The 23,654-nt window shown below is 37.9% G+C and overlaps 1 protein-coding gene across 5 annotated transcripts in view; it reads left to right on the plus strand.

Annotated features, from left to right (window-relative positions):
- The window catches only part of LOC124777902 (protein PALS2), a 354,157-nt gene that overhangs the window by 280,933 nt on the left and 49,570 nt on the right, over positions 1 to 23,654 (plus strand). For 4 of the 5 annotated variants that reach the window (XM_047253444.1, XM_047253445.1, XM_047253447.1 and 1 more), the window contains 2 exons: positions 11,715 to 11,867; positions 21,808 to 22,098. In XM_047253444.1, the coding sequence (XP_047109400.1) occupies positions 11,715 to 11,867; positions 21,808 to 22,098 (444 nt within the window). The remainder of the gene's footprint in view (positions 1 to 11,714; positions 11,868 to 21,807; positions 22,099 to 23,654) is intronic. The other variant, XM_047253446.1, reaches the window with a different exon arrangement.

Consider the following 23,654-nt stretch of genomic DNA (forward strand, 5'->3'; position numbering starts at 1 on the left):
CCTTATGAACATCTTCAATAGTTTGTTACTGTGTTCTACACAAACACATATAGGACTACTTAACGTCTCAAAAATTAACTTCCCCTCTCTCCCTCCCCCACATCAGATATGGAGAAAAGCGGATGTAATTCTTTCAGCCTCTTGATGTTGGCAGAGCTTTTTGAACTGTGCTTTATCAGCATAAATGAGTTATTAGCTGTTATTAATACTGATTAATTTAGGAACAAAAATAAAATTGATAAATTGGTCAGTTGAGCCAAAGAAAACCTTCTGTTATAACATCAGCGTCGTAGCTATGGCTTTGTGTGCTTGTGTGGCAATATTTGAATTCTGAATCCCCCCCAAGACTTATTTTCTAGGAAGAGAAACAATGCAATAAAATGGACAATAAATAGTTTAGACAAGAAGCGAATAGAAGCTTTCAAAATGTGGTGCTACAAAAGAATGCTGAAGATTAGATGGGTAGATCATGTAACTAATGAGGAGGTACTGAGTAGAATTGGGGAGAGGACGAATTTGTGGCATAACTTGACTAGAAGAAGGGATCAGTTTTTAGGTCAGTCATAAAAAATTTCTAGGTGTTCAGGTTCAGGCAGATCTGAAGTGGGAGGTACACGTAAATAATTTAAATAAGAGACTGAATTCACTAGCATATACTGTTAGAATCCTCACTCAAAATACAAGCTGCTCATCAGTGCTGACAATGTATCATTGCTGTATACATTGGGGGAATTCCACAAATACTACAAAACCTTTCAAAATACAGAAAAAGATTACCAGGGTGATAAAAAAAGCTAAATGTAAGGATTCCTGTAGATCCCCTTTTAAACCTCTGAAAATATTGCCACTGCCTTGTTTGTATGTATACGGAATACTAATTTTCACAATAGGGAGCATCTTAAAAAAGGAAAATCTCTTCAAACATAATTATGATATAAACACATATGAAACTAGAATGAAGATGAACCTACACAGGAATACAGTAAATACAAATTTATGCAAAAGAGGAGTGTATCATTCTGGAGCTATGTTATATAACTATGTGCCATCTTACCTAAAATGCATACCAACATTAAATGCATTTAAAGTAAAGTCAAAACAGTTCTTCCTTGACCACTGCTTCTGTTCTTTGTCTGATTTATGGATCATCATAATAAGTAAACCTCATTTGCCAAATTTCACTAATTGTCAATTCATAATATAGCTTACATTGTGCTTATCATGTAATCTCACTTAATAAATGCTATTATCACATGTAGAAGCAATGTAGTACACCAGCCTACATTATTATGCATTTTTATTATGTCAACAATGTAGTCAAAATGACTACTGTATTGTAAACTAACTAGGTTTACCTGTGTCCTATATCACATGTACAAACAATGTACAAAACTGATTCTTGGACCAATAAATAAATAAACATATTCTTAGGCATCAATGGATTACCAGTTTAGTATGGATGGGCGGCATGGAGTGTAAAAATCGTATAGGGAGACCAAGAGATGAATACACTAAGTAGATTCAGAAGTATGTAGGTTGCTGTAGGCACTGGGAGGTGAATAAGCTTGCACAGGTTAGAGTAGCATGGAGAGCTGCATCAAACCAGTCTTTGGACTGAGGACCACAACAACAACGTGTACAATGAGTCATGAAATTTTGTGGTTTGTTGGTTTGTTTTTTTTCCGGACATTTAGAATCTGTTCTTCTGTTCAGTGTGTGTCCACTGTTGACAACTCTATTGAAGCTATTTTGTCTGTGGTGTATTGAAACAGTTTCATTCTCATGAGTACTGACTCATTTTATATCAGAACAAGTAGTTACAATAGTTCACTGGAATGATGTCACAGAGTGGGTTTAGTTCCCCTGGCAGCTATAGTTTTGAGTGATTATACCTCAGGAGAAAAAATTTAGTTTATTAGTACGTTCAGTAGTAGATCTGATATTGTACATATTGTTAAAAATTTAACAATGCAATCATGCACTTCCCTATCAATTGTAAAAACCATGTTCTCCTGTTTATTTCTAACTACATATCACCTCAAACAAAATTATCAGGCCTAAATGTCTTCAGACAGTCTTCTGAGGAACAGATTTCAATCAGTAGGCATAATACATTCAATATAGCTAACTGTTATTAAAGACCATGTTGTATGATGCATCTGACCAAAGATTGCTAGGGGCTACAGAGTATCAAAGTCGGGGGCATTGTAAGATCAGGAAGAGCCCTGTGAAGCTGCTTAAAGATTACAAAATGCACAAAGCACATGGAAAATAAAATTTTATGCTTCACTTCACAATCTCTCTCTCTCTTTCATCCCAGTATGTAATATTTCAGTAAGATGTGATAGGCATTGAGAGTAAAGCAAAATATAGCTATTGGTTTTGATTCCTTATATTGCTGACTGTACTGTTAATCCATATACTTCTGTTGTTTAAGGCATGTTCATGTGATACTTCGCTTACATCAATTTTTTATTTAATGTCCATTTTGCAACTGTGGCAGCTGTATTATCTTTTTTTGTTACAAATTTATTTCTTCACTGTTGCTTTGTTTACATATTCTTTTCCTACTGAGCAAGTGGCAGAAACATCAGTTCAAGTTTCTTCTGTTCCACAGAGCATGTACATGATTTGTTAGCGTGGAATGTGCTAGAGCCATTAAGTCACTATAACAAGCCAAAAAGTCAGTGTTCTTATTCATAATTCCTTAACATACTCAGATAACCAGATGCAGTGTGTTCACTGTTGTCCTTATGATCAATAAACTTTATTTCTAAATTTTATTATCATGGAATAAAATGTGCTCAGTTATAAAGGTCCACAAAAAATGTCTTATAAGGTTAGAGCAGCATAGGAGATGTCAAATTAAGTAAAATTTGGTCCTTCAGATCCAGGTGGCAATAGACCTGAAATGCAGTAGTTGTGTATCTACAGTCTTAAAATGACAGCCAATCTGTGAAGAGTAGGTGAAAGTGTGTGCTGTAACCTAACTTGTTCCAGTAAATATCTTGTATGCTAAAGAGCACAGCTACCAGTAAAATTAACTCAAGATAATTTTCAAGCTGATCAGTCCTTAGGCAAACTTTAAATTTTGATCCTTGGTTGGTTACTTTACAGTTTTTGTGCGATGTTTGTTGGCTACTGCATGACTGTTAAATCAACTACACTGGAAGTATTCTAATGCTATTAATTTGTTTGGATAATAAGCTGCACTTAAAAACAGCAAGGTAACTGACAGATTGTTCTCTGGTGTTCAGTGTTTTTAATAACAAAATTTGAAGCCCAGATGTTTAAGTTTTTGCCAATATTTTGAGAGAGCAAATGAAATTTTACTATAACTTAAGTAATTTTCTAGGACTAAAGTACACTTAGGTTGTCAGTGGCTCTAAGGCTGTGTGCTGCTGTTGGTTGTAGCCAGTATGGTGATAGTATACAATAGCCAGAGAGAACCGCTGAATCTAATGCCTTCTTTCTGCGAAAGGTACAAATTGATTACTTTTGTTTTTGACATGGATAGCATGAGCTTGCCAGTGATTGATCTCATTATTATGGATAGTAAAGTTGAGTACTAGTTTTCATATGCATTTCTTGTGTTGTATGTTTCTCTGAACATGGCAGGGTTGTTTAGTATTCCAATTTTATAGTGTGGCTGTGAGTTGGTGAAGCCAATGAACGTACGTGTATGAAAACTGGTTGTGGTGACAGACTGATGTGTAGCATAGCCCGAGGTATGGGTTAGGTGGAATGTTACAGTTTGGTTGTGAGTTGGCAAAGCCAACAAATGTGACTGGAAGAAAACAGGTTGTGGTGGCAGGCTGATCTCTAGCATAGCCGAATGATTGTTTCAAAAACTTTGTAGGGTATTTTCGAAAGTATCTATTTCCATGGTTGTGGTAATCCAGGAATGTAAGAGTACTGTTTAAATTCTACAGAATATTCTGGCAACATTCTGCACAGTGTATTCCATTATGCTGTCATGTAATTTCATACACTGTACATATTATTGTGCTAATAGTTACCAACTGCAAGCAAGCAATGCAAAAGCCCGCTGACACTGTAAGTGCACTTTTACCATTTTCCAGCATGCAGGCAGGAAGTTTGGAAACTAGTGGAAGTGAAGCTGTGAAAATGGGTTGTGAGTCATGCTTGGATAGCTCAGTTGGTAGAGCACTTGCCTGTGAAAGGCAAGGATCCCAAGTTTCAAGTCACTTACCAGCACATATTTTTAATCTGTCTAGGTGTCTTAAGTAATTTTTCTTGTGGCCCTAGTTTCTTTATTGGCATAAAAATCCATACTAAGTTACTAGGTCTGTAACTCATTGGTTGGTGCTTTGTGTAGAAGTGGTCAGTGTTTGTTGTTACAAACTTCTCAATTTTGTTGTAGGCATGGGGACCTACCAATATCAAAATTCACCTTCGACCAGTGACATAATGATGAAGTAGCATGTAATTTCATATGTGCATAAACAGAACACTGATAATATTTGTTTTGCATGTATATTGTTTTACTGAATATACTTGACTTAACCACTGTCTTGCTTTTCTAGTTTTGCCGATACTCATGGATTATCGTGTTAAATTGGCCAACATTAAATCGAAGCAGAAAGAAACAACGTATCCAGTTTCATTTTGGTCTTCTGACCATGTAGCAGGAAAAACAGCATGAAACCCTTAATAACTTAGATTGCTGTACTGTTTTTGACTGTCATGTTAGTCAGTATGTACCGAAATCTCTATCATCTGTAGCAATCTATTTATTTCATCTGCCAATGTTAGGCACCTTTGGGTGATGCAGTATGAAATTATTGCTGAATCAGCTTTGTCTGAAACTTTCTTTCCACAATCTAAAATTATTTTATATTGCCCTCCATCTTTCAAAATTATGTCATCCACAAGAAACTATAGATTTCCAGAGCTTTGACAGTCAGTATAACCTTATTGGTAGAGTGACGGGTGAGGTTTCTAACACTCATTGTTATGTAACAGTACCCATGTTTAGACTTTGTGGACCTACCCCTCAGGTCAGTGACCAGAATCCTCCTTTGATTCCTTCCTCCCATTCTAAGACATCTGTAGTCTTCTTTATTGGATCCTGAATTGTTGAGTAATGATGCACAATGCACGGATGGCTAGGTGTCATTGCATTAGTCCATGCCCTCAATGGATTTCTCGAAAGACATTTGGTGTCCTTGTGTTTGTGTCCACTTCGCATACCACTGTTATGCCACACACCTGAAGGCTCAGTTTAGTACTGTCAGTCTTCTTGATAGATCCTTCAGGTATGTCAGCTAGCGTTTAGGACTAGTGGTCTGTTAGAACAGTGATTAATCTACAAAGCAAATATGGTCGGAAATTACTCATTGTCCTAAGGACTGTAAGGCATTTATTTATTTATTTTTTTCATAGGATAATTCTTCCCAGTCTTGAGGAGTACTCTGCTGGCATAAACAAAAACTTTATAATTAACTTCTTAAAATGGTATTCAAATTGTAGCTATTGTGGAACCGCTAACATCAGTGTGCAGTGTTATCTTAGTATACAGTCCCATGACTGGGCACAATGTCAGCATCTAGAGAGTAGCAAAATGATCTTTCTTGTTCATCGCCCCAAGAAAATTTGTGTGTCCTTGCAGAAATTCATGTAGCGGTTGGAGAAAATTTCTTATTTTTAGAATGTTATGTGGAACAGAAACTGTTTTGAATTCAAGTGAAGTCCATTTCAGCATGGTTGTCAAGTGGCTGTAATGGTTTTGAGATGTCACTGAAAAAATGACCTTGTTATGTCACTAAAAAAGATGCCATGTGTTACGAGGTATTGATGCAAGTTATTCATTGTTGTTTTTGAAGTATCTAAAGCACTACATAGATAAAATGGTACAACTTTGAATTCATGATGATCATTAAGTGCTGTGAAATCAGTATCTTCTTGCTCAGTCTTGTCAGCCTTGTTTGCCAATTCTCTGTCTGTGAATCTGTGGGCAAGTAATGCTCTGCTCTCTTCAAACAGCACAGGCTATAGTTGTTTTGTGGCAAAAAGTAGACACTCTTTTCTTGTGATTTGGTTGGTTGTTGTAGACAGACACAGCATGCCATGTGATTGATTTTTTTCCCATTGGAACTACAGGAAGGAATCTGGGATCCTCTGGCATGATGCATGTTCTCCATTTCCTCCTGAACTATCTATCTTTCTGCATTATCTGTGGCTAATGAACTCAGAAAATTGCAGCAGAATGTACAACACTTGCCAATATTGTTTCTTAATCAAGTCATGGAATGTTGGTGGTGGAATAGAAATACCCTCAGCAGTGTTGTCCATAGTAATTACCGAGAACAATTCTTCATCAGTGACATTGAGCCTTGCTGAACTAGTTGGCTGTTTCTAAGATAATAACCTTAGAACTGAATCCCAGTTGTTCAGGATGATTGGAAATTTGGATTTGTGTGTGAGAAACTTTTATTGTACAGGCTGTTTTTATGCAAAATTACTATAACAACTGGAAAATTTTGATCCCTTGGTCAGATGCTAGAGTGATAATAAGTACAGCGTATGCAGGAAAAATGTTCTCATTCAAGAAATTCATTTTGACTGTTGATGCAAGTATGCAAAAGACAGCTGATCTGGGTCCTCTTTGAAATGTAGCGATAACTAGATCCTTGCTTTCATTTAGTTTTCCTTGTGACTTATTATACCTGTCTTCAACACAAGATGAATGACAGGAAAATAGTGTATTACATGGAAAAGAAACATCCAGCCTAGTATTTTTTTTACCTGAACTTGTTGAAATAACTGCATCTGTCTCTGGGCTCCAGTGCTTGACAGTTTACAACCATATGTTGTATATGCAAGATGTCTGATCCCATGTGATGGCAACATTTCATTTCACTTCATTCATTTATTCATTCAGTTATAATCTTACAACGATATAGAATTTGTTGCAAAAACAATGAAAATAAATATCTCAAAAATATACATTCCTATAAAATATAAAAGTATGCTTAAGGAGGATAGGGCAGATGGCCAGCTGTGGCCTTGATGAAGGAATCATCCCAGCATTTACCTGAAAAGATTTAAGTAAACCTAGATCAGGATGGCTAAACAGAGACAAACGTTAAAGGTGGATTTCGTGCTTGGTTATTGGTATTTATCCTCAGACTAAAGATGCATTATCAGCATCCAGCTGAACATCCTGTTTGTCTTGAAACAGTCCTATTTAATTGGCAACTTAATAAATGTGTGATAGCACAGAAAAACAATCCTCTGAGCTAATAGTACTGCCCAAACAGATAGCGCGTCGATGAAGACATCAGAGGGTTTCCTCAACATCTTGCATACTGTCATTGTGGGAAGTAATATCTGCAGTATTATCTCTTCAGTAGACAGACACTTCATTTAGCTTACTGGTGTTGGTTAGGCAAGGGGCTGGAGGCTGTGTATGGAGATGGGGAGAAGCTGTGATATATTGAAGAGCGAACTTGACCATGAAAGTGTAATGAGTTCTTCCTGCAGTTTGAATGTATACATACAAAATTATCTCAAATTGTTGGTATTGCTGTGTTTGTTGATGTCATATTGCATAATACTCATAGAACACTCTTCTTCTTGAAACTTCCTGACAGATTAAAATTGTGTGCCAGATTGAGACCTAAACCTGCGAGCTTTGCCTTTCATGGGTAACTGCTGACATGGCTTAGCTACAGCCTAGGAGATGTTTCCAGAATTAATTTTCCCTTTGCAGAAGAATGTGTGCTGGTTTAAAACTTCTTGGAAGATTAAAACTGTGTCCTGGACCAGATCTTTATCTGGGTCTTTTGCCTTTTATGGCGTGTGTTCTGCCAACTGAGATATACAAGTCTGACTCATGACCCACCTTCACAACTATGCTTCTGTCTGTATCTCATTTCCTGCATTTCAAACTGGCAGAAATAAATCTGTAGGGGCAGGTCATCAGTTGCACTTGGATAACCCAGTTATTAGAACTAGAACACTTGTTCACAAAAAAAAGGCAAAGGTCCCATGTTTGAGTCCCATTCTGGCACATGGCTTTAATCTGCCAGGAAGATTCAGGTCAATGCACACTCCACCACAGAATGAAAATTCATTCTGGAAGCTATCTTCTGTGGCAGTAAAATATGATTGCAAAACATGTTCCAAGTTGGAACATATCAGTGTATTGTCTGCCATCCTTAACCATGCTGTTTAAATTTGTAAAGTGGTTGGCTGCACAACTTCTTGGAAGTTGCAGAAGCTTCTTCATGTATCTCAGGTTTCTTGCACTTGTCTGCAAATATACAGTTACACCCTGATGATTCATGTGATTAATAATTAAAGTTAATTTAGGATGAACTGGGAATTTAACAACCACAAGTCTAGAATTTGTTCATGTTTGCCATATTATTGGTGGAGAGCAGCAGTGAATACATGTATTGTAACAATAAAGTTATTACTAGCAAGTACTCACATAAGATATTTCATTGTCTAAACTGGCTTTGGCTTATCAGATTTGTAGATTCTGAAGGCTCTGTAGTAATGGCATCATGTGCCTGACATGTCTCGTATGAGAGACTCACATCTGCTCTATGGCAGTGCAGGCATGAGGAATGTACAGTTACAATAGGCACATAATGTCCTAACACTCCAATGCCTCAGCAACATGAGCAGTTAAGTTCCATGGGGACAATTGTTTGTGCCTGTCTCAATATGAAGAGTTAAGTAATGGAGGGGAAAATGCAATGAGAAAATATACACCAATAAATGTAAAATGAGGTGGAAAGTGAAAATTAAAGAAAATGTTAAAAGAAGGATAAGACAGTGGCAGAAAATAAGGGAAAAAGAAGGTGGAAGATAGTGCCTGCAGCACTGTGATTTATCGTATTGCAGGGCTGAATAGTGGACAGGAAGTAAGCACATACTGTGGAACAGTTTCCTATCTGCAAAGTTTTGAATCACTTGCATTAGAAGCAAGGATTCAAAGTACTCATATTATGGGCAAGATTTAAAACTTACTGATATTGTAATGAGATATATGCTCTGCAACGTAGAGTGTATGTTACCAATATAGACTCGGCATCTGTGTGTGTTCAGCCTTAATGATGACCTTATAATATGAATGATACTGCATGGTATGTGTGCATATTATTATTATTATTATTATTATTATTATTATTATTATTACTACTATTATCACAATTACTATTCTTATTAATCAAATCAACCACAATACCATCAAATTCTATTCTTTTAAATTTTGATGTGAATTAATTGTCTTTCAATCTTAATTTACAAATCTTGTAAATTGTAAGTCAGTAGTAGTGTGAACTTATGTCGATTTTGCTTTCTTTATGCCATTGAGAATTTAGTTACATGCTTTTTCTTCCACCATAAGTACTTCTCATTTTTGACCGTGAATACAATACTGATTTTTGTCAGACCTTCTTCAGATGCAGGCAGCTACAGTGACATGACAGCATAATGTGCAGAAGAAAAGAAAACTTTCATGGTTTTGCACTAAAAAGAACTCTCACACTTCATACTTCCATCAAAATTATTAGTCAGGCAACACAGTGTACACTACACACTTCTCACAAAAAAATATGTCTTCTCCCTACAAGAACTAAAGACAGAGTCTATGTAATAATTGACAAGAGAAAATGAATGAGGCTTTTATCATTTGTCATTCACCTTCCGGCGTAGAAAAATACATCTTTTCCGACGCTTACAGAGGTTGCGCTAGTGTTTATTATCATTGCTCTTTAGTTTTTGTCATAGCTTGTTGGGGATTTTCCTTATGTACCTATACGAATTTTACTGTATTTATCCACCCATGAGCCACTGAATTCAGAGAGCTGTGTTGTTGAAGACAGAGCACTCTCATCACTATAGTGAGTGGAATAGTTCAACCTCTTACTTGACTGTAATGTGCCCCTCATGTCACTTGGAGCTACAGAAGGCACCATTCAACACATGTTCCTCTGCTTACTCTGCATAGCGGTGTACAGAGTTCAGCATAGGCATAAATCCAACACCATTGAATGCTTAAACCACAGAGAAGTTTGGCTGGACTAATGATCTGCAAAATTTGTTGGTATTTACTGATGCCATAGTAAGAGTACGTCAAAGACAATGTGTCAGTATTTTTGCATGTAGCGATGCTTATATGTGCTGAAACTGAATTCCTGGTAAGTCTCAAATAGTTTCTTGTTGGTGAATGATACAGGAACCTACTGTCAAATAACTTGTTTCCATTTCTTCACTTTAGAACCCCACTGGTGTTCTGTACGTTTAACAAGAGCCATCTCTGCAAATTGATTAGGTGTGTTTGTGTGCATGAAAAAAAATATTAGTTGTAAATGATCGCTGATTGGTCATGGAACCGGAATGATGCCCAGTGCTTACAGTGGTTTGTGGGATGCATCTCATGATGTTTTGCTATTGTCTTCAGAGGGAAGTAAGGGATACACATTACTGGGTAGGTGCAAGTAAGTAAATTGCTCATGAGTGTGCCATGGGCCCTCTCACAGCTGGTGCATTTGGTGAGGAATGTAGTAGTGTTAGATGCAGAAATGTGCAGTGGGAATGGCCACATACATAGAAAACACGAACTGACAAGGAAATTGTTAGAACTGGTAAAAGCAGCTTGGGCATATTGCATCCAGAGGCTGGGAAAGTGACATAAATCTTCTCTGGTAGCAACTAAACTTTTACAGTCAATCTCCATGTGACAAAAAGTGGAAAGGATTCTGCCCTCCATTTGACCAACTTCCTTTTTTTTTAACATTACCAACAAGATTCTGAAACTGGTATTATGGTTTTTGGGAATCAGTCATATCAATAGTCACAGTAGCTTCAGATATTTTGGAAAAATATTCTTTGATCAGGTCGCGATTTTAATAAAAATTTTTAAACTTTTCATGTATGGCAAAGAAGACACTAGTTCACCTGTCAACAATACTTCATCAACAGAAGCATTTGTTTAATACAGTGTACATATGTGAACACTGACAACTCACTGTTGAGTCTACCTTCTATGCTGCAATTTTTTTCCCCCATTGAACAATGTATACTACATTCAACATGGCACAAACCGCTCTCTCTTAGTCATAGACCATTTTTACTGAGCCTTCTTCTGGACTGCTGAGGCAGTGTTCTCAAGTATCCTACAGTGCTACAAAAAGAATCTTAAACAAAAATTAACAGTAGAACTGGAACCACCAGTACTTTTAAATCTACCACCATGGGTTTGGGACCTGCAGATTACCTATTCATTTGTACGTTTGGGCTCTGTGTTCATACTCCGTGAACTTGCAAGAAATGAAGATAGTGATGAGACCGGGCATCAATTTGTGTGGGAAATCAGTTACCATATCTCTGGCTTACCAGTCGCCTGTTCTGCATATTTCCAAAATTTCCAACTCAAACATATCTAGCTGTCACCATTTGATTGGTACTTGCCTTGTTGTTTCAGTAGTACAGTGATAAAATGAAGTCAAATATATGTAGAGTGAAATGGTATTGGGATCGTAATATAGGAGAGCAAGAGTTCAGAACTTGTAATCTTATAATCTTGTATATTTGTGCCCTGTTGTTTACAGCTAAAATCCACTATGCTTGACTGGCTTTGGTCACATGAAATTGGATAGAACTTGTTGTACATCGGCTACTGTTCACTATTGCTGGCATTGTCTTGTATTAGTCTATATGCTCTTGTTTTCTTCCAGGCTCTTTTGGAATCTCATGATACTGTAGCTGAAAAAAGTTTTGAAAAGCCTGAAGTGGAATCTCAACCTCAAACTTTTGAATTTCCAGCAAGTGAAATGACAGCCGATACAATTCGTATGGTTGGCCTCAGGAAAAGTCCAAAGGAACCCCTGGTATGGAACTATTTGCAGTTTTTTCCATAATTCAAATTTAGGAAAGAAAACTTAATAATAATATCACTGTTATGCAGTAGTGGCTAAAACAGTGAGAATTCGTTTACAAGGAAGAATGTAATCAATAAGTCACACAACCTGTTGTTTTAAGCCATACAGTTTTTTATTACTTTTGAGGAAGATAATGTAGAATGAAGAATGGAGATGCAGTTTTAGGCTGACAATTTGTGTTGCTGTGTGAGGCCTGCTTCAGTAGATCAGGTCATAAAGTACAAGGATAAGAGAGTCACCCAAACATGTATAATTCTGGTCTGACATGTATTTCTAACTTCTGACAAACATTAAAACACTTTATTTTGAGGAGGCAGTGATTTGCAGCTTCCATAAATATTTGGAAAATCTTTGCTTGTGCACAACTGTATTGGCACTTTATTAAACAACCAGTTTTGGTCACAAATGTACCATCATCAGGTAAAATGTAACATAATCAGATGCATGACAGACTATAACTATTAATGAACATCATGTCATAAAGTGACATGTTAATTCCTCTATAAATCTGGAGCATATAAAACAAACAGTAGATGGGTGATGAAGCACATGCCAAGGCATGGCTTATAGTTGAATTACATTTTAAATTATGACATGATGCTGGTTAATTGTTATGGTTTGTCATACATCTGACTATGGTGTCACATTATATCTGATGATGGTCCATTTCTGCCCAAAACTGGTTGTTTAGGTGACAATACAGCTCTGTGCAATCCATAATTTTCCAAAAATATTAAATTCTCTCTCTCTCTTTCTTTCTTATTCATTTTATATATCGTGCTTAATAAAGAAGCATGTTTTCCAAATATGAGTGTAGGCAGTTCAATTTTAATGTTGTTTAAAGACTACTAAATGATCAGGCCTGTGACTGATTATTAATTCTTACATTTTGACCCAGATGAATTTGGCTTAATTTTATTTTTTGTGATCTATTATTCTGTGGTAGACCATAGCTCACACAAACAGCATACTATCAGAATTCCAGCACTCTGAATAAAATAAGAGATTTAGAACTTGATTATATTCCTTATAATTTTAGCAACCTTAAATAGCTTGTTGTCATTAACCATTGCACTGGGGCAAGAGTTAAAATGATTAAAATGAAAATGGAACAATGATATAGTAATTGTTTCTTTGCCAGAATAACAGAACCAAAATGTACTATGAGGCACTCTTACTGCCAACACATGTTTGCACGTACACTTTGAAATTGTGTGTTGTAATTTGACATTTAAGTGAAGTATCTGTAATAAAGATTGCATACTTAATTTTTTAATTTACTAATGCTACTGTTGATTCATAGCTAGATGCCTTCATTTTTTCAGTTCACTTCCTATATGAAAGCATGTGTGTAATGATATGATGAAAAACTGAGCACTTTGTACAGCATGAAACAAATGATTATAGTCTGTCCAGTCAGTCTTACTTCCATGTAAATGGGACTGCCCACATCACAAGCCTATTCCACATCTGATGACAGCTATCATGCAGTGAGGTGCAACATCACTGAGTCCCTATGAATGCCTGCTGTAGCTAGGGATACTAAATCCCTCCCACCTGAAATTGGCAAGTAGGGTCGATAATGACCAGGTTCGTACCTTTTCTGGTACAGGAGAGTTGGAGGTGTGTGGCTGAGCTCCCTGTCAGGAGATGGAGCTGCATAACCTTATATGGACTGGACAATGCAAGTGGCCTGGCTCGATATTATGCAGGCAGTTGTGTTTAGAGTGGGGTAACGAGCACAGGTTGTACTAGTGACTGAGTGACTTGGTGGATGGCTGCCGAAGTGTCACATTTCTGGGTCAGAGATGGGGGTCTGTTTGTGACTCTAGCCACAGCTGGAACTGGTTTTGGTAGCTGGTCATGAGCTCATGACCAGTCACAATGTCAATCAGCTGATTTCCCCTGTGGCTAAGCTGAACCATGAGGTTCATTCTATCTGAATGTGCACGCCCAGACACACACTCTCTATGCATATGGGAACCTGTACTTAAGCTGGGCACACTGCATGGGGCACAAGAGGTCTGTTGGGGCTGAATGACTGCCGTATCCCAATCAGACTGGATCCGTTAATGGAGGTGGACCAGTATGTGCCAAGTAAACTGTGGAGCACTTTCTCAGTCAGTATCATCAACAAGGTCTTGGGTATTTGTGTTTTAAATATGCTGACCACCTGCTTGGTCTCTGCATTGGAGGCAGGAAGGAAGGGGATGGTGGTCAGGTGTTCAGTGCTGTTGTGCCAGCAGAAGGCCTCCAACTGCAATGATGTGAACTAGGGACCAATGTCAGACACTGCTTAGAATGAATTTAGGATGAACTAGAAAATTTACAACTGCAATACTAGAACTTCTTGGTGTTTGTCATGTTACTGGTGGAGAGCAGCAGTGAATATACGTATTTTAACAATACAGTTTATTTCAGGCAAGTACTTGCATAAAATGTTTCATTGGGTAAACCGGCTTTGGTTTATCAGTTATTTTCCAATAAACCATGGAATTATTCTCAGTCTACATATCTAAAGTCACCATTTGTATGAAGCTCCTACCACCAGATTCTACTGGTAAAAAGGAAAGAGGATTAGCATTTAATGTCCCATCAAGTCATAAGTGACAAAGCACAAGTTCTAAATGGGGTAATGCTGGGAAATAAATTTGGCTGTTTGGTTTTCAAAGGAACAGTTTTGACATTTCCCACAGTGAGATTTACTAGAAGAACCTTGCAATATTGTAATTCATCCACAAAGGAAATTACTTAATGTACACATGGCTAATTTTTAAGCACAGTTGTCATCTAGGCCCCTCTACCAAGTTGGATTCTTGTTGGGGGAGGGGGGGGGGGGGGCAGGGGGAAGGTGAGATGGTGAGATAAAGAAAGAGAGGGAGGTGGCTGGTCACTGCATATACTTATTATCTGAAGCCACTGTCTAACTAATTGTTATTAATAAAAAATTGAAATGTCCTGTTTATGTAAACAGGCAATGAAAGCAATGGCAAATATGTGACACTGCTAAACTAAATAAATCACTGATTCAACAAAAATGGGCAGTGAGAAAATTGTGTTTACAGTTTCTTATTTTGCAATTATTATACACACTGGCCTCTGCATATTCCTTAATCGTAATTGTTATTAGAATTAAAATCACTCCCAAAAGAACTATTAGCCACATATCAATAACATGAGACAAAAATAAAATTTTGTATAGACTTTGGATTTTTGTCTTGGGTTCAGATTGAGATCCTTACACAACGAGAGTGAGTCAAGAAAACTGTCTTGGATGGGAGGGTCCTGTTATATGCTTGACAAGTAGTAATGAGCATTGTAAGCAGCTCTGTAATGACTATAAGACTGTTGTTATTTCATAAATATCTGTGTACTCATGTTGATATAAGTAAACTACTTACTGCATCTGAGGAAGCGGTAGAATTTTCAAAATGTTTCCCTGCTTAATTTCACTATTTTAAATTTAGCGTCTTCAGCCATGAAAAGTACAAAGCCACATGTTTTTTGTTAATTATTAATGCAGTTTCTATTGGCTACTTATCTTTGTTAACACTTACTTTGACTCATCCCATACCCCTGAAAAGTTTCCATATGTGATGGTAACCACAGAACATGATTATTACATGAAATGATGCTATATTACCCATTGACGTTACTTCTTTCGATCTGGTTTTTACTTACATTAAACTGAACTTTTGATTCTTATGGAACTCCTGTAATATCCGCCACTGCACACAACACAATGTGCTGTGAAAGTTATGTGAGATACCAGTATCACTTTGTCCAATATTTATTCCCTTCATAGATGGTTTACAGTTCTCAGTAAACCTTAATGCTAGATCGAATTTATCTAATTGTACAGCTACGACTGTTACATGTGATACATGGGACAGGCCATAGTGTTTATGGGCTTATCTTGGAACATACAATGTCAAGGCAAAGCATGTCTTTTTTTTCCTTCTTAGGTCTCCCTCTGTAATTTGGTGGTGAAGTCTGTCACAGTCATCCTGACTAAACAGATTGATAATAAAATGCACAGGTCTTCTGTTCTCTCTCTCTTTGGGATGGCCAGATGATTTTGACACCACTTCTACTGAAAGTTATTACAGTATATTGACCAGTGCACCACCATTCTCAGTCTGTATCTTGGAGCACTGCTGAAGGTATATCATATTCTACCTCCACAGTGCTTAAACATTTACTATACCATTGGCTATATGCACATATTCTTTTGTCCACTTTACGCCTTTTGCCTAGTTGAAGACATTTTCAACCACTATGGTATCATCACTAAATGTAGTGAATGCCAATAGCCAGCTGAATATTGTTTCATTTTGGACTTTTTTAAGTTTGCCAAGTATGTGTGAGACAGCATAGAAGTGAGTGCCAGCTCCCAGTGTGCTATATTCAGCATATATATATCAGTGAATTGTCTTATGTTCAAAACTATAACTGCGCAGTATGGGCAATCCTAGCTACTACTAATTGTTGGTGATCTCAACAGTAAGTGTTGCCAATTAAACAACAGCCTGTAATCTATTTTTGGAGGTGCAGTTTATCAGGTCCATTTGTTTTTGTGTGCAAGACTGTATGATAAATACTAGTTCTATCCTGGCCTACAGTAGCCTAGAAAGATGCATGTTAGGAAAACTCTTCTGCAATAAATATAGTCAGCTTGATAAATTCGAGTTCTACCCTGGTCTACAGTAGTCCAGAAATATGCATGTTGATAACATTCTTCTACAATAAATATGGTCAACTGGTCACATAAGTTTGCAGCAAAAGTAAAAATGAGTGATATATTGTAAGTAATTGAATGATGCAGTTATCATGATAATAGTTGCTTACAAACTGAAAGCTAATATAATTATTTTTAATGTTGAGTTGACAATGGACATCTAGTGTTTATTTATATCTTGTAGCTCCATAGTTTGTGGTTGCTTTTATTGTACTTAAACATTATGTATATTTCCAGTTCTGTATGTTATAACTATTCCAAGTGATGATAACAGTGATAATTATTTCTTTGACTCTTAAGTGACTGGGACATAAAAAGACAAATAAGCATGTATCGTATACTGTGGATCCATAGGTCACACGCTCAATCCAATCAGTCTTAGGATTTTCATATGCCATTTATCACTTTATCTTTCACCTCTGACAATGTTTGTTAATGGGAAAAAATGCCAAGTTGCACTGTGGGTTTGAGTCCACATTAAACTGTAGCTCCCCGTATGACTGGATGGCTTAATTCAGTTCAAAGGTCAGACAAGGCAATGGCGTACCACCTCCAATACGACAATGCCTAGCGAAGCACTGTGATGTTCAAATGAACTTTCAGGCAGATGACAATTTTACTGATTTCCTTTTCAACAGTGTATCTGTGGTAACATTTATGAAGTGAGGTGAACAGCTACTGTAAAACACTGAACTACAGTCACGATGTGGAATAATGAAGTTGTTCATTGAATTACAGTGAAGCAATAAATTTCAAAGTAAAATGCAATTATGTACTCTGCTGGGAAACTGACTCCAGTATGTAAAGTCAATGATTATAATGTGGTCTACTGACATAGCCATTCTTTTGTATTTTCCCTTCACAATGTTCCCATGTGATTTACCACCGAACAATTGTATTTGTTAATTTTATACTGTATATTTTTCCTTTTGACTTTACAGATTGCCATTGTCATTATACACTGATGAGGCAAAATGTTATGATCATATGCATAATAGGGTGTTGTTCCACCTTTTTTAATGCAGCACAGCAGCATTTACACATGACATAAAATCGACAAGCCCTGGGTAGGTTTCCAGAGGTATGTGGCACCAAATCTCAATGCACAGGCCACACAGCTCCTATAAAGTATGAGCCATTGATTTGTGGGCATGGAGCTAGTCCCACTAACATTCTAAATCGGTTCCCTCAAATTCAGATCAGGTAAATTTTGTGACAAAGACTGTCATGCTTCTCAGAGCACTGAAGCATGATTGTAGCCTTGTGACATGGACACTTATGCTGGATGATGCCAGCATCATCAGGGAAGACGTGATGCATACCTGAATGCAGGTTGTCTCCAATAATGTTCATGTAGTCCACAGCTGACATGGTGCCTTCAATTACTATCACAGATCCCATGGAAACCCAGATGAATGTACCTCATAACATAATACTGCTCCAACAGACCTGTTTGTGGTGCCGTGCATGAATGAGCAGCGATTCACCTGAATAATGGGGTACATGGACTTGACCACTGACCATGATTCATACGACCTAACAATATGTTTCCATTGATCCACATTTCTATCTCAGTGGTCCAGTGGCCACTACAATCGTAATTGACGATGCCATTGGGTCAAGATGGAAACAAGTAGGTATCTGTGTAAGTCCATTTTTATACATATGGTTATGGACCTCAGCTGTTCATTATCAAATATCAAATCAAAACACCTTCAGCCATTAAATTTCCAGTTGTTGTTTTATTTGTGCATCCAGTTTCAGCACTACATTATGCCATCTTCAAGCCCCCTCATCAAAGTGTAGAAAGAATCCCACCTCTGGTCCAGTCAAAACAGGGGCCAGCCTTCAGTGACTGGTATTCATAGATTTCTTCTTAACACAGTGATCACTTCAATCATCACTTGCTGACTGTTAGAAGAACAAAAGTTTGTCTAACAATTGGCAAGTGATGATTGAAGGGCTCACTGTGTTAAGAAGAAATCTGGAGATACCAGTCATTGAATGCTGGCCCCTATTTTGACTGGACCAGAGGTAGGATTCTTCCTACACATTGGTCAGGGGGCCTGATGATGGTGTAATGTAGTGCTGAGACAGCTTGCAGAAATAAAATAACTGGAAATTTCAATGGCTGAAGATGTTTTCATTCGATGTTTTCATGTCGAGATCGTCTGCTGGGGAGTCACATACTTGTCAGTATGTGCTGAGCAGCATGCTCCAAAGTACTTGAGCCTGCAACAGCCTTGTACTGTTGTGCTGCAAATAAATTACTTGGTCTGGCTGGATAAAGTTAAGACATCTTTGTTGCCTAACACAAGAAGCAGATAAAGACAGACGGCTGGGCAGACATAACACCAAGGCTATCCACTGATGTAGCGAGCACGGCTGCCAAAGCATTACGGTGTTACTTCATTTCATCTCCAAACGGAGGGGCCAGGAGCAAAGTAATCCTAATGCACCAGAAACCAAAGACGCCATGGTCTAGATGGCCTGGATACTTCACTCCAGACTTGTCGTGGCAAACGTCACCAGTGCCAATGCAGTAGCAAAACAAGTATGCATTGAGCCAGTATAAATAATCCTAATTTTTAGTCAAAGGTATTGCAGTCTGGCAGCCACCATCTACAAGCAAAGAGGTCTACTCTGGTCCAAGATGTGACATTGTTCTAATGAGCAACCATTGTGAGACTTGGTCTCCACTAACCACAGGCCTACTGCTGGCTCTAAGCACAATTCTGTGGACTTGACACCTTCCAGCTAGTGCGCCACCTGTGGGCCTACTACCAATCATTGCCAGCATTCTGCCCTGGAGGGCAGCTGTTAGAGACTAGGGCGGTGCAGCCGCCTGACTAGCTTTGCCTGTATGGGCGTACTGTCACTGTATGCCTCCGCTTGCAGAGGTGAACACTTCTGCTGAGGTCCGTCTTCCTCTGAAAAGACTGCAGCCTTTCAGTACATCCTACCCTGAGCTGCAAAGCTGCACCCAGATGCCACAGACAATACAATTTAGCCACTGGTATCACAGCAGTGTACTGTGTCACTCAGTGCCTACAGCACAAGCCCAGTAGGGTGTTGCCACCATACAATGCCACTGAGTGTTCTTCAATAAAATGTGTGACTGCTAGTGATGTTTCTTTGGAAAATGTCATCAGTCATCATCCTGACAACAACCCACTATCTCAACTCAACCGTGCTACTGTAGACACCGATCCCTAGGCCTCTACATTTTGGTGACAAAAGTGGGTGCAGAAGTGTCAACCACCACTAAGATGGACGTCTATAGCTGGATCTGACATCTCATCTCAGCTGTAGTTGTTAACATAGAGACATGGAGTAGGTTGAATGCGGAGTTCTTATTTTGACTACAAGTATTGTGGAGAGTCAAATAGGCTTTTGCTGGATGTTTAATTTTGCATTTATATATGAAATGTGGCAAGTAAACTCAGCGTTTTAAAGAGATATAAATACGAATGTTCTTTTTCACCTTATTAGAATGGGCACTATGTCTTGTCAGGAGCAATGGCTATGGCTCATTGTCTAGAAGTGTATAAGCATGTGTAGCAATTCAAGAGATGAAACTAAGTTTTGTCGAAGTATTATGATACTGTTAGAGTTGTGTGTCCTACTCATCATTTGATTTTATTTTTCCTTTTGTTGGTGTTTTATTGTATTTATTGAATACAATTTCCGTAATGTCAGAGTCTGATTATAGGGAAAATGTGCTACTTTGTGCCATTTGAAACAGGCAATGAATTGTTTTTTTGAGAGAGGAGTATATCTCATTATCTTTAAGCATATAAAGTAGTAGTCATGGGTAGCCACTTAGACAGAGAATTTACAATGCTCGGATAGTGTTATGTTTAAATGTCATGTTGTCCTTCTGTTTTGTTCTTGTCGTTGTTGTTGTTTGTGTCATTGTTGATACCAAAGGGTGATACCCTAGTAGAAGCAATGTGAATTTTAGCAGCTGAGGTGGCTCATTTGCAAGAAGACAGTGCATGTATCCTGAAAGAAATAAAGGCTGTGGCAGCAGACCAGGCAGAGGATGTAAAGGTTGGGGAAGAGAGCTTTGCGCAGAAGAATTACTCCAGAATGAAATTTTCTGCAGCAGATTGTGCGCTGATATGAAACTTCCTGGCAAATTAAAACTGTGTGCCAGTCCGAGACTTGAACTCGGGACCTTTGCCTTTTGCGGGCAAGTGCTCTACTATCTGAGCTACCTAAGCATGACTCACAACCCATCCTCACAGCTTTAATTCCACCAGTACCTTGTCTGCTACCTTCCAAACTGGACAGAAGCTCTCCTGCAAACCTTGCAGAACTAGTGTACACTCCGTAGCAGAGTGAAAATTTTGTTCTGGAAACATCGCCCAGGCTGCGGCTAAGTCATGTCTCCGCAGTATCCTTCTTTCCAGGGGTGCTAGTTCTCCAGGGTTCACAGGAGGGCTTCTGTGAAGCTTGGAGGGTAGGAATTAAAGCTGTGAGGACAGGACGTGAGTCATGCTTGGGTAGCTCAGATGGTAGAGCACTTGTCCGTGAAATTCAAAGGTACCGAGTTCGATGATGTTCCCCTGAGCAACCATCGGTCACCATCCTGACAACAATCCACTGTTTCAATTCAACGCTGCCACTGTGGAGGTCACTTCTACAGGACTCTGTTGTCAGATATTCCACAGACCCAACCTATTCTGCTTTACAGAGTGGGCAAGCCTCTGACATCAAAGTTCTGAGAGGGGACACGGATGTCCAACATTTTGTCATCTACTTGTAGTTTCACCATTGTGCTTCTCTTTCCTCTAGATGCTCACAACAGTAGCAAACTGTGGCCCAGCTTCACCATTTTTAGATGTTCTTTCCTGTATATTACACCATAACACTGCGCCCTTTTGTCAAAATCACTTGTGTCAGCGGACTTTCCCACGTTCAGCCTTTATCATCATTTGAATGATTCCCTATTCAACTTTAACTATAGCATAATGTGCCCACAGCATCTCCAGGCAGCATTCATTTTCATAGTTGCAGTGATCATAATGATTTGGCTTCTCAGTTTATGTACCGGCCTTTATATCTTTGGAGAATTATTCAGAAATATTAAATAATTGGTAATTTGAAAGTAAAAATTTATTTGTCATTGCTTTCTTTTTTTAATAGGGTTTAACAGTCCAGGTGGATGAGTCAGGGAATTTAGTGATTGCAAGGATATTAGCTGGTGGTATGATTGACAGACAAGGCCTACTCCATGTTGGAGATGTGATATTGGAAGTGAATGGTGTTCCTGTTTCAACTCCTGAAGAACTCCAGCATCAGATTTCCCAGTCAGACGAATCAGTGACTCTGAAAATAGGACCTGGTTTTGAAGATATCCATTCTCAGCTGAATAGTGGCCAGGTAAAATCACAGAGGCTCAGGAAAGATCCAGGAAACGGTGGATATTCATTTGTGGTAAGTGGTTTCACAGTGTTCAAGTGACATGATAAGATCAGAGTTTTTATTTTTGATTGGTGCAGTTAAAACTAAAGTAACGTTTGTATACTTCTACTCTTCCTAAAGGTGTATCTTTTTTAACTTGGAATTATTGTTCATTGATTATCAAATCATGGTCAATGATTAGTTGTAGTAATAAGAGCATGAAGAAAAAAGCTATTTTTATTGATGAATAAAGTAATTCTCCCTTTTGGTTTGCAATCTTCCCAAGCAGACAAAAAAAAAATGATGATAGTGAATTCCTAATATGTTATGCATAACACTTGTGTTACTTAAAAAGCACGAGAAGAAAAAGTAGTTTCCTGCTCTTCTGATTCCCAAGAAATGAAAAGTCACTGAATAAGCAGAAAATGAAATAACCTTTCTTAGAAACCTTTAGCAAAATGTGCATAATCTTTGAAATTTCCCCTGATCCTTGTAGGGAATTTTGTGTGAAGCAAGACCTTAGTATTGTAGTACAGCTGCTGGTGCATTTAGCAGGGAGTGTTGTAAAAGTTATGTAACATACAAGAAATATGTACAAACTAGTGATTACTAGGCATGTGTCTTGAAGTGATAGAGTATGGCAGTTGTTGAATGTCAAAGAAAGGGCAAAGAAATGGAAGGAAAAGGCCTGCAAAGTTACTTTGTGAGCTGTGTATACTAAATATGGCAAGTGATCTAAAAAATTGGGAGCATTGTAAAGCTGTACAGGTATTATTTCCAATGTTACAGGAAATCCACAATGTTGAAATGTTTGTTACATTTCTGATGTGAAGAAATCAGATTCTCATGTCAAAACAAGTGTCAGCACACCAACAAGAATTCATTGTAAGTCTATAAACTCAGAGACAATGACAATCACTGCATCATTTTTATGTGTGTTTCTGTTTAGAGATAAGCTCCCTGTTGTCAGTGGATTGTTGCTGAACTAATGTAAACATAGCATAATATATAGGGTAATAATAGAAGTGTATGACAGTAAATCTCTGTGGCTGTTATCATTTACCATTAATTAAATAATCATGTGATGTGCCATGAAATTTTTAGTGACTGCACTTACAAACAGCTAAGGATATGCTTGCAACATTCCCCTATTTACAGGTATAGTGTACTCATTCACTACATTTTCCATTATATCATGCTAGCATGGTGTTCCACAATGTAAACAAAATAAAACTTACTTTGAAACTCCTATTCTGTGCACAGTTTGTATAATTCATGACAAATAGACTGTGGAGTGAAAGAGTTTCAGTATTATGACAGTTTGCTGACTGTAGTTGGGAAGGGGGGAATTGCAGGATATTTCCAAAAGATTAATCAAGTTTCATAGACTATATCTTCTACATGAGTTAAAATAAAAACTCGGGGTAAATTTTAACTTCCCCTCTGCTGGGCTGGCAACCCCTACTACTTCATCAGGATGCAGACCGCGGACCTGCGCAGTGTCATTATATGCAATAAAACAGTATTCTAAATGATGCCATTTATTACTGAAAATATAAGTTGTTGCTGCGCCTTCTGCACAAACCTGT

This window comes from Schistocerca piceifrons, chromosome 2 (genome assembly GCF_021461385.2).
Source record: "Schistocerca piceifrons isolate TAMUIC-IGC-003096 chromosome 2, iqSchPice1.1, whole genome shotgun sequence".
NCBI classification, from domain to species: Eukaryota; Metazoa; Arthropoda; class Insecta; order Orthoptera; family Acrididae; genus Schistocerca; species Schistocerca piceifrons.